This window comes from Amblyomma mixtum, chromosome 3 (genome assembly GCF_055824585.1).
Source record: "Amblyomma mixtum isolate Tamu chromosome 3, ASM5582458v1, whole genome shotgun sequence".
NCBI lineage: Eukaryota > Metazoa > Arthropoda > Arachnida > Ixodida > Ixodidae > Amblyomma > Amblyomma mixtum.
Genome location: NC_143014.1, coordinates 172,777,033 through 172,788,089, shown reverse-complemented (window position 1 = coordinate 172,788,089; position 11,057 = coordinate 172,777,033). Strand labels below are relative to the sequence as shown.

Below are 11,057 nucleotides of genomic sequence, written 5' to 3'. Positions count from 1 at the left end.
TAAAAAAAATCCATCATTCGTCGGCACTATCTAAAGAAACTTGCGAAAACAGGACACGAATTAACCGTGTTTTGTTGATTCCGATAACGCTCCGCAGTTATCGGCAATGCCTAAAATGAGCAGTGAACGAGCTTCCACTTGATGCAAATGATATACACGTAAACAGCCGTCCGGTAACTTTTATGAGCGACAGTTGGCGATCTGGCTGGTGTCGTGCTCGAGAGGACGCGGCAGCGTGCCTGCCGTGTTCGGACGCTCGCCAACTAACCCAGGCTGGACAGAAGGCATTTTCTCGGGGGATTCATGAAGGTCTTCGACCTGCAGCGAAAGGCCTCGGCAAACTGCGGCGTATTGCGCAGCGGCCCGTTGACGCGGAACCAGGCCGGGCTCTTGATTTCGTTCGCTGCATTCCAACGCACCAGCCTGGGCGTGAGGTTCTCGCAAAGGCTGGCAGCGTAGTAGACGAAGAAGAGCCGCGGTGCGTCCAGCAGGTCCCCCTTGCTGGTGCTTATCCGCAGAGACGTGTCCGTCTTGCGCAGGTAAAACTGGAAGGCCTCGTACGCCAGTGGCAAGGCCAGACCGTCCCAGAGGTCCTGCACTGGCCAGCTCCCGTTGCCAGGACGCGGAACCTTGCGTTGCCACGCCATGCGGTCGTAGTCATGCGCGAGGCAGCTGCGCGCGGTGGCGAAGCTTCTCACGAACTTGCGCTGGTGCCTGCGTCCCTGGTCGTACGCGAGCGTCCACGAGTGCAGCACATCGAAGAGGCGACCGTAGATCCGGGGCGCGATTCTAGCGATCTGCTGAGCGCCCGTCGTCGAGTCGTTGTAGACGTTCAGGCTGAACGTGGCTGGGGGGATTTCGAGCGTGCGGTATGGGTAAGCCAGCGTTGGCTCGCTGCTCAGGAAACCACCCCGCCACAGCCAAGGCAACCTTCGACGCGATGAGTTCATCATCCACTCGTGCACAGTAGCGGACGCGGACGGGCTGGCATTCTGGTAAGCCTCCTGCGCGTACTGGCCTCGCACCGAGCCGTTAAGGAGCATGGCGGGGAACAGCGGCTCCCAGACAATTTCATCGAGTCCTGTGACAAGGCGGCCTCGGAGGGTGTTGCTGAAAACTTGAACCTTGAGCACATGATCACGGAAGACTTCGCGAAGTCGAGACAGAAGCCAGTGAATGAACTGTTGACCACCTAAGACGCTTTCAGAGTAGCCCCTGGACAAGAATAGGGGTATATTGGGTTCGAAACGGTTTAAAATCCTAAGGCAGGCTTTCGACTGACGAAGAGGGCGATGAATTTCTGGAAAGCTGGCGTAACCGACGGAACCAAAACTATCCCTAACACGGCTGTTAGAACTCAGCGGCAACAGAAGAAGTGAAAGGCGGAAGAGCATGTAGTGGATCAGTTCTTTGGATGATGGCAGAGCGTCTTCAACGGCGAGTCCAAACACGTACTCGGGAGCGCCAAGGATCACTGTGGTCGACTTGCTGATGGTCTCGTCACCAAACGCTGCGCGCAAGAGGGGTAGCCATTCAATCCTTTGCATCACTGGTAATTGCGAGACCTGTAAGGTCGGACATCTGTCGATATTGTCATCATCGCGGCGCCGAAAAAAACTGGCCAACCGCTTCTCCAAAACAAACACGTCAGTTTTAAAGCTTCTTCTGAAGTATGCCAGCAACGGCTCGAAGTATTGTCTCAAGAACTGCTCGTCCTGCGCACTTTGCTTGGAACGAACCAGGACAGTATTGGGCTGCTGAATAACAAGCAGAGTACCATTTCCAGAGGCAGATTCCACCTGAAATAAAGAACATTGCGGCACGTTAGTACAGTACCGGCGCCATTGACCGTCGTGTTTTTCCTTCATCAGCTGTAGGCAGCAGGTAGTTAAGTACTGACTTCGTTCTTTTACTTCTTGCACTCTTTAATGAATGCGAGAGACTGCCACTAAAACCTCACTGACCTATACAGTTGACAATAATAGCAATCACTGAATTTTCGCTATGCTTGCTTCATGTGTTTATTGCGTTGAAGCCGAGCGAATAACTGTAATAGCATCAATGAATTTGTTCACAGCAGCCGCTGCGGCTGCAAACCGTAACTACGAATGCTAGCAACTGCTAACTGATTACTACTGTGACCTCATTGTTCCTAATACTATTGTAAATACGATGATAGCGTTGCAGCTGCTGATAGGGCAAGAGTTGACTTGTACACGGCTGGTATGGCGTGCAGGTTTGGTCCACTATGATGGAAGTGTTCGATACATGAACTCCACTTTGATAGGCACTGAACTTTCTCGCGATTCTGATTGGATATTAACAACGTATGTCTAGCGGAGCGACAAGGAAAAATAAGTTCGACATGGACTCGACCAGTGGCTTTCAAGGCGGCAGATGGAGCTTGAGCTGCCGCAGGTGTCAGCATTGATGGTGAGAACGAACATGAGAAAGAGCGAATGAGCAGTGGCCAAGGCCCTTTCGGAAACTAGCCCTTGCTTCCTTGCACTGAAAGAGCTATTGTTGTAAGTTCTTGCGCTTTGCTTGTTATCACTTCCTCAAGTCGTGAAAAGGGAGAGGAGGGAGTCGCTTCTCTGGGGAGGTGTCTATATACGTGCAGGAGCTATCTGTCCGTATATATGTCGGTCACACCGCATATAGAGTAAATGTGTCGTGTCCGGTCGCTGTGTTGAATGCAGCGAAAGACGCACACGGTACTTTAAGACTTCGTTTATTTAAAGCCGATGAGGGTGCGACCAGCGTCGACCGAGGCAGGAGCCGAACTGGCCGCCCGAAGAAAGGAGGGAGCGGAGAAGCGTCCACGGGAGGGAGTGGCTTCCCAGAACAGGAGGAGGGTGCGGGGGCGCACCGTGGGGGGGAATCTGGCGACAGGGTGCGACGAAGGGCAAGTAGTCGTTAGGAGGAGGATGCGAGTGGTCGTTAGGAGGGGAATGCGGGGGCGCACACACACAAAAGCAATAAGGGGACACAACACTTCCTTCCCCCTTAGAAAGTTGCCTGGTATCGTGCAGGGGGTCGGCGCTCACGCGTGGAGGCGCGCTGGCTTTGTGCGCTCGGGGGAGAAACACTTGTAGGCTGGCTGTTGTTCGCTGTGTCTCCTAGGTCTGTCCTGGGCGAAGTCTCTTCTTCCGGGAAGAGGTGCCAGGCTATGTGGGAAAATGGTGCACGTGTTCTCTCCGCTGGCGGACAGCTCTCAGACGGCGTCGTAAATCTACGCAGCTGGTTGAGATGTCGGCGTGCTACTGTGCCATGTATGTTGACGAGCCAAGAGCGCAGGCCTATGCGTCTGACAATTGTAGCTTCCTCCCAGCGTGGCTTTTTCAGAAACTGTCGGGCGAGGACGCGCTGCCCCTCATTAAGCGTGCCGCAGCGCGGAATTGCTTTTTCTTCCCGGAACGTCTCTGCCTTTGGCTCGGGGAGGATGGCTGTGAGCTGGGTTCGCATTTCACGCTCGAACATCATTTTCGAGGGGGTCTCGCCTGTTGTGCTCTGAACCGTCGTGTGCTGCTTGAAGAGAAAGCGCGCAAGGCGGCGCTGCAGCGAGCCTGTCTGATCTCTTTCAAGGGCGCGTTTTAGCTCGGCTACGTAGCGCTCGGCTTGTCCGTTTGTCGCTGGGTGGTAGGGGGCCGATGTAACTGATGAGATCCCGTTGTCGCGATAAAACTTGAGGATCTCCGCAGACACAAACGGTGTTCCGTTGTCCGACACTACCTTGCGCGGCAGGCCGAACGTTGCAAATAGTGATCGGAGGTTGTCAATGACTGCTGCCGAAGTCGTCTGTCCCATTTGCCTTATCTCAAGCCACTTTGTGTAGGCATCTACGACCACAAGGAAAGTGCAGCCCTCAATTGGTCCTGCAAAATCAATGTGCAGTGTGTGCCATGGTGTGTCTGGCTTTTCCCATTCTGGGACAGGAGCTTTCGGCGGGGCGCTCCGGCTGCTCTGGCAAGGCTTGCATTCTCGCACCACTGTTTCGATGTCGTTGTCAATGCCAGGCCACCACATGTAGCTTCTGGCACACTTTTTCATTGCAACGATGCCCCGATGTCCGGCGTGGATGAGAGACATAGCTTGTGCGCGTAGTTCTCTCGGCATCACAACTCGGGACCCAAATATGATGCAGCCGCGATGGGTGCTCAACTCTGTAGCTCGCCTGCGGTAAGCGTCGAAGTTGTCCCCTTTGAGTTTATGCACGTTGCCTTGTTGAACAGCTGTGTAAACTAGCCGGAGAGCTGCGCACTTCTGCGTAGATGCTGCAACTGTGCCTGCTGTAAGCGGAGGTTCTGGCAGTGCTTCGAACATCAGAACGTCTCCTGGTGGAAATGGTTCGTCAACAGTTGCGTCTAGTGGCAGACGGCTTAGCGCATCGGCGTTTTGATGTTTACTCCCATTGCGGTAGACCAGAGCGTAGTCGTACGCTGAGAGTTTGATGCACCAACGTGTCATTCGCGGAGACAAAGTTGGTGGCATAGGCCTTTGTGGTCCCAGAATGCCCAATAGCGGTCGGTGATCGGTTATAAAGGTCACCTTCCGGCCGGCAATGTACTGGTGAAAATGTGTCGCCGCGTAGACGATGGCTAGCCCTTCTTTGTCAAGTTGCGCGTAGTTGCGTTCTGCTTGCGACAACGTACGTGAGGCGAAGGCGATGGGAGCTTCCCTTCCTTGCTCGTCAGTTTGCGATAGAACCGCGCCGACTCCGTACGGTGATGCGTCGCAAGCCAAAAGCAGAGGCTTCCTTTCGTCGTAGTGGCGGAGGACTGTACATCTTCGAATCAGGTGTTTCAGGGCATCGAATGACTGCTGATGGCGTGGCGACCATGTCCATGTCACATCTTTCCGAAGGAGTTGGTATAAGTCGTTGGCCACGGTAGCTCTTTGTTCCAAGAACCGGTCGTAGAACGTCAAGAGTCCGAGAAAAGCCTGTAGCTCCTGCTTGTTTGTTGGAGCTCGTGCTTCTGTGATCGCTCGCACTTTGTCCTCGGTAGGGTGAATGCCTTCCGCATCAATTCGGTGTCCCAGAAATTGCACCTCTGGCACCGCAAAACAGCACTTCGATTTGCTTATGCACAAATTAGCGTTTGCTAGCCTTTCGAGAACGAGCTCTAGGCGCACTGCATGCTCTTCAGTGGAAGTGCCACTGATGATGACATCGTCAAGGTAGACACAAACTCCTGGGATGCCCTGAAGCACTGTCTCCATGAATTTTTGAAATATGGCCGGGGCTGCAGCTACGCCAAAAGGCAGTCGCTTGACTTTGTACAAGCCTTTCAGTGTGTTAATTGCCAATAATTCAGCAGTTGACTCGCTCACCTTCAGCTGCTGATACGCCTGGGTGAGGTCCAATGTGCTGAAGACTCTTGCGCCACGTAGTACACTGAATACTTCTTCAGGTGTCGGTAGCGGGTAAGAGGACGCTTTAGTCGCAAGATTGACGGTGCTCCGGTAGTCTCCGCAGAGGCGTATGGTTCCGTTCTTCTTGCGAACTACGACAAGTGGTGTGGCCCATTCTGAATGCTGCGTCGGCTCGATGACACCTTGCTGCTCCAGTTTGTCCAACTCTTTTTCAACTGAATCTCGGAGAGCAAACGGCACCGGCCTGGCCTTCAGAAATTTGGGTTGCGCGTTGTCCAACAACTCCAGTGTGACCGGGGGCCCTTCGTTTCCTGGAATCTCTTCCGAGAATACTCTTTCGTATTTCTCTTGCAGTTGCTCAACCATGTTCTGGCTCGGCGTCTGGTGTATGCCGCATATCATCACGCCTAGTGGAGAAAACCAGTTTCTCCCTAGAAGGCTTGATCCTGTGCCCTTCACAACAAGCAGAGGTAGCGTATGGGTCTGGCCGTTGTAGTTAACCTGCACGTTGGCAGAGCCCAATAGTGGCAGATTCTGTCCTGACCACGTTCGCAGGTGCGTGTCGTCTTGTTGCAGGGCGGGTGCGTCAGATGGCCATGAAGTTCGGAACGTGTCCTCACTGATCAGAGTACAGGCTGCGCCGGAGTCCACCTCGAACTTAATCAGCTGGTGATGTACGCTTACTTCTGTAAAAATCTTCGGTCGCGTGCCGAGATTCATGGTGTTCAGGTCGTACAACACAGATGGTGTTGCTGATGTTGTTCCATGGAGATCAGATAGCGGCGTATTCTCTGAGGCGTTGACGCTGTGATTAGGCTGGGAAGGTGACTTTATCTTGGCAAGTCTCCGTTTCGTAATGCATGCTCTTTCGATATGCCCTCGCTTGTGGCAAAAATTACACGTGGCTGACTGGAATCGACATCCCTGGGGGTTGTGTTGGTCGTCACACCGCCAGCAGCGTTGTGCCTTTTTGACCGATTTTACAACAACAGAAGGCTTGCGCACCTGGTTGCTTGTCTGGTGTACCGGCTCGGTGTTCCGGCGAATCCCTCTCTGCTGGTGACCGGCGCTCTCCGCTCGAACGGCGATGTCGTAAGCTTTGCTGAATGTGAGGTCCTTCTCAGCGAACAGGCGCTGCTGCAGTGACTCGTCACTCAGTCCGCACACAAATCTGTCGCGTAACATCACGTCCAAGGGAAGCATGGTGGTGTTAGCAGAAGAAGCTGCGTCTCCCTCCTGCCCGGTAGCTGTTGTCGACAGCGTTCCAAAATTGCAGTCGGCAGCGAGCTTCTTGAGCGCGGCTACGTAGGCGCTCACAGTTTCTCCTCCCAGTTGATCTCGTCGTTGGAAGCGAGCCCGGCTGTAGACCTCGGATGGCCTTGGGTCGTAGTGCTTTTGCAGCGCTTTTACGATGTCGTCGTAAGACACTGCCGCTGGTGTGCTTGGCTGAATAAGGGCGCAGACAGTATCGTAGGTCTGCTCCCCGCACAGCGTCAGCAGGTTGGCCCTCTTCAAGGCTGGGTCTGTGATGTTGTTAGCTTCAAAGTAGAACTGAAGGCGTCCAACCCACGATGACCACGATGAGCCGTTGAACTCTGGTATCTGATTGGGAAACCCTCGCGTAGCCATGGCTTGTCAATAGCGTTGCGTAGCGCGGGTCGAATCCACTTTCTCGTCGCCACTGTCGTGTCCGGTCGCTGTGTTGAATGCAGCGAAAGACGCACACGGTACTTTAAGACTTCGTTTATTTAAAGCCGATGAGGGTGCGACCAGCGTCGACCGAGGCAGGAGCCGAACTGGCCGCCCGAAGAAAGGAGGGAGCGGAGAAGCGTCCACGGGAGGGAGTGGCTTCCCAGAACAGGAGGAGGGTGCGGGGGCGCACCGTGGGGGGGAATCTGGCGACAGGGTGCGACGAAGGGCAAGTAGTCGTTAGGAGGAGGATGCGAGTGGTCGTTAGGAGGGGAATGCGGGGGCGCACACACACAAAAGCAATAAGGGGACACAACAAAATGCTGCTTATCTGCAGTTTGGCATTCGGCTACTCAGCCCAGGGTCGCGGAATCAAATTATGACCACGGCGGCCGCATTCTGTGGTAGCCATTCAATCATTTGCATTGCTGGTAACTGAGAGACCTGTAAGCTCGGACATCCATCCATCTTGTCATCATTGCGGCGCCGGAAAAAGCTGGCCAACCGCGATGTCGGGGCGTCTTAAAGAAACCAGGCGATCGAAATTAATCCATAGCCCTCCGCTGCCGTGTCCATCAACCCGCATACAGTTTTACCATTCGGTTTAAAAACTAGCACCTCCATGCAATTTTCCCTTCCTACTGGCACTAGTCAGAATGAGACATGATCGCTTCCTAAATTCAGGGAAGAGTAATGCTTCAGCGAACGAGCGCCGAATGCGACGAAGCGGCGATTGGCGAAAGCCACAGGGCATGCGCGGGTCAAATTGGAGAGTTACAGATCTCGCCATGTAATATTGAGGCTTCTGTGCTGATTACTTCGTTTACAGAAAATTTAATTATAATTCAGGGTTTTCTTTCCCGACGAGAACAAACGGAGAAATTCGACCCTCTCGTTCTCCCATTCCTGTGCTTTGACGAAAAGATTTTTTTACGCACTGCTTTACGAATACCGCATCGTTCCTTTCAGGACAGATACACTCGTGGACTGACCCTTCGTGTATTCTCACAGCCAACAGGTAAAATTACTCACTATTGTGCTCGGTGTACTCAGCAATATCTGGACCACTTTACTAAGTGCCTAATTTGATGTTTCAGACCGGTACCAGACACCTGTATTAAATAGCTCGTTACCAGATGTAACAAGCGTCCCATACCCCGCCAGTAATCCAAAAACACCCTCTGAATCCCCCCCCCCCCCTCCACCTCATCATTACTTAGATAAGAAAAAGAGCATAGCTGTTCTCGCAAGGTCACGGGGCTTAACTCATAGTTGGAAAACGAATCTTGATTACTAACAAACAGAGGCCGCAAAAAAGTTCAGCATTGCGTTTGTTACCCCTTTCTATACTTAATAAGAAAGCCGCGCTAACGTAAATTCTGAGGGTAAATGGTGGATCAGATTAGCAGCAGAGCTCGGGTAAAATCACGAAAACACCACGAAAACATCAGTGGAGGTCTTTGCACATAATATGTGAAAAAAAACGCCGCGTTTCCCTTTCCGGTTAATCAAGACGCAACCACTAAGATGTCGGCTTAGCGGGGGCTCCGCAACCTCGCATATGAACTTGTAGGTATTTATTTGTTCCCTAAAATTTTTGAGACATATTAATTTGCATGTACGTGATTGCGCAATCCGTTTGGCATTCGTGATTAATGACTACAAAGGTACTTGTATGTAGGGTTTAACGTCCATGCTGCACATGGGCTAGCTATGAGAGACGCCGTAGTGGAGGGCTCGGGAATGAATTTAGAACACCTGGGGTTCTTCCACGTGAACTGACATCAAAAGTACACGGGCGTTTTTTGCATTTCGCCTTCATCGAAGTGCTGCCGCCATGGCCATGGCCGGGATTCGACCCCGCGACCTTGGGATCAGCTGCCGAACGCCAAACAATAGGGCGGGTAATGAATGAAAGGGCAACGACTGCACAGCGTTAACAGACGGGACTGAAGAGGAGAACACAGACACGTGCTCCCGTCTGTTCGCACACTATTCAGTCGTTTCCACCAACCAGCCCGACTAAGCCCTCTTACAAAAATGCGACGTCCGTATCCTCTTCCAGTAAAAAAACGATCATATATCAGGTGACCAAGATTCTGCGGATCTCACTCGGCTGTACGTTGAGGTTATTGTGAGGTTAGAGGGATTTGTTTCCAAGAAGAATTCTTGATTTCTACATTGAAATAACCCAGTAGAACGATCTGACTCTGATTACGATTGCACATGGGTCACGCATTCACTCGTGTTTCCAGAGCGCTGTGTGTTATGCGATAAGTGCAGGTGCACTCTACCCACTGTTACTGCACGGCACAGAGCGCAGCGCACGGCAGCAGGTAAGCGCAGCGCCTGTGCTCATGCGGACGGCGAACGTCGTGAATGCGGCCAAACGTCGGGTACACGTACGTGTCAAAAGTCCTGCTCTTTGGACTGGTGCGAACAACTGCAGAGAGCATCACGCTACCTTGTTCACTCTGCTTGCACCAGGCGTACGCAACAGCCCAGTGAGATGGCGACGCTCAGAAAGCGCTTATTGTAACCGTCTGTACAGGCAGCGCTGTAAAAAGCGACAAACGCCTGTGACTTTGAGCTCCCGAAAGATGCCCCCAAAGATCAGAATTTCGGATAATTCCCCGCTTATCTCGTTCATCTTAATAAATATGTGTATACAATACCGCCATGTGTCACTGCAGATTGGGCCAATCGACCAACCTTGGTGAGTCGGAAGACGATGTCGATGGCCAGGTCTCGCTGCAGGTTTCCCAGCACCTGCGACAGCTGGGCAGCCGCCATCTTGCTGCCAGCCGTGGTGTTCCAGCCAATGAGGCCGAGAGACTTCTGGAACAGGCTCATAAGTTCGTAGTAGAGGCGCTCGTCGGGCGTCAGGCACTCGTTGAAGAAGCGACGCAAGTTGGCGAATCCCCCACGATCGTCCTGGATGGCCGTGACGAGAGTGTTGGTGTAGACCTCCAGCATCAGGTCGTCCACCGAGACGCCCAGCTGGCCTGGCTGCAGCGGGTGCGCGTGGACCCAGTTGCTGCACACGTGCTCGTAGAAATCGTCGCAAGGGTCGAGCGAGGCGTTCAGCTGGCGCATCAGCAGCCGCGACTGTTCGAGACACGTTGCCGAGGCGCACGGGCCCCAGGGCACGTCGGCATCGACGGCGTCGGAGTTGTCGACGCGAGCCGTCGTCGTCGGCGCCTGGCTGGCCCTACTCGGCCGCACCGGAGACCACAGGGCGAGGAGCAGGGAAGGCGTGTCCGGCGTCGCCACCCATACGAAGGTGGTGATCACCACTGAACCGAGCAAGAAAGCGAGCAGAAAAATGGCCGCCTCCCAGCAGACGGCCACCCAGTTGCAGAGCCGTTTCCTCACGCGGATGTCCTCGGGGGCCGAGGGCTCGGGGTCTGGGTCTGGGGCCGTCTCGGCGGCCACACTCTCCTCGGACTGCGGCGACGAGGTCTCACTCTCCGACTCCGACTTTCCAGGGCTGCTGAACTCTTCTTCGCTCACAGGGCTCTGGCACTGGGGCTCGTCTGCGGCCGGGGAGTTGTCGTCACTCATGCTTGATGGTGGGCAAAAAGGCAGGGTGCAGGGTACAAGCTAACGTTCTTGCGCTTGCAAGTGCGTGGCGTGTGTCCTCTACCTCGTCTTCGACATGCAGTTAGCCGAAACGAGCACGCTTCTGAAGAGGGGCGAGCTTTCTTTAGTACTCTAGCACTAGATGCCTCGTTAGCGAAAAAGCCGTCCTGTCTGCGAGTGAAGCCTCGGAGTAACTCGGGTAAACTCGGGCAAGCGGGGAGAAGCGTCAAGGAGGGCGTCGCGGGAGCTTCAGCTGGCGCGACGAAGAAGAACGAGAAGCATGGTTGTGTGCACAACAGCAACAGCATGAAGAAAGAAGAGGCGGAAGGTGAAGTCGCCAGAGGAACGTGTCGATGCGTCGATGTGTTCCTAATGTTTGAATGTTCAAGGCACCCTGGCTAATCCCCCATTGT

At 53.7% G+C, this 11,057-nt stretch overlaps 1 protein-coding gene across 1 annotated transcript; it reads right to left on the bottom strand.

Annotated features, from left to right (window-relative positions):
• Positions 1-263: 263 nt before the first annotated feature.
• LOC149352728 (neprilysin-like) lies at positions 264-10,626 on the bottom strand. The gene is made up of 2 exons (XM_089575719.1): positions 9,775-10,626; positions 264-1,799 (listed from the first exon to the last, which is right to left on the bottom strand). Exons 1-2 carry the CDS (start codon positions 10,624-10,626, stop codon positions 264-266), a joined length of 2,388 nt encoding a protein of 795 aa, XP_089431845.1.
• Between the last annotated feature and the right edge of the window lie 431 nt (positions 10,627-11,057).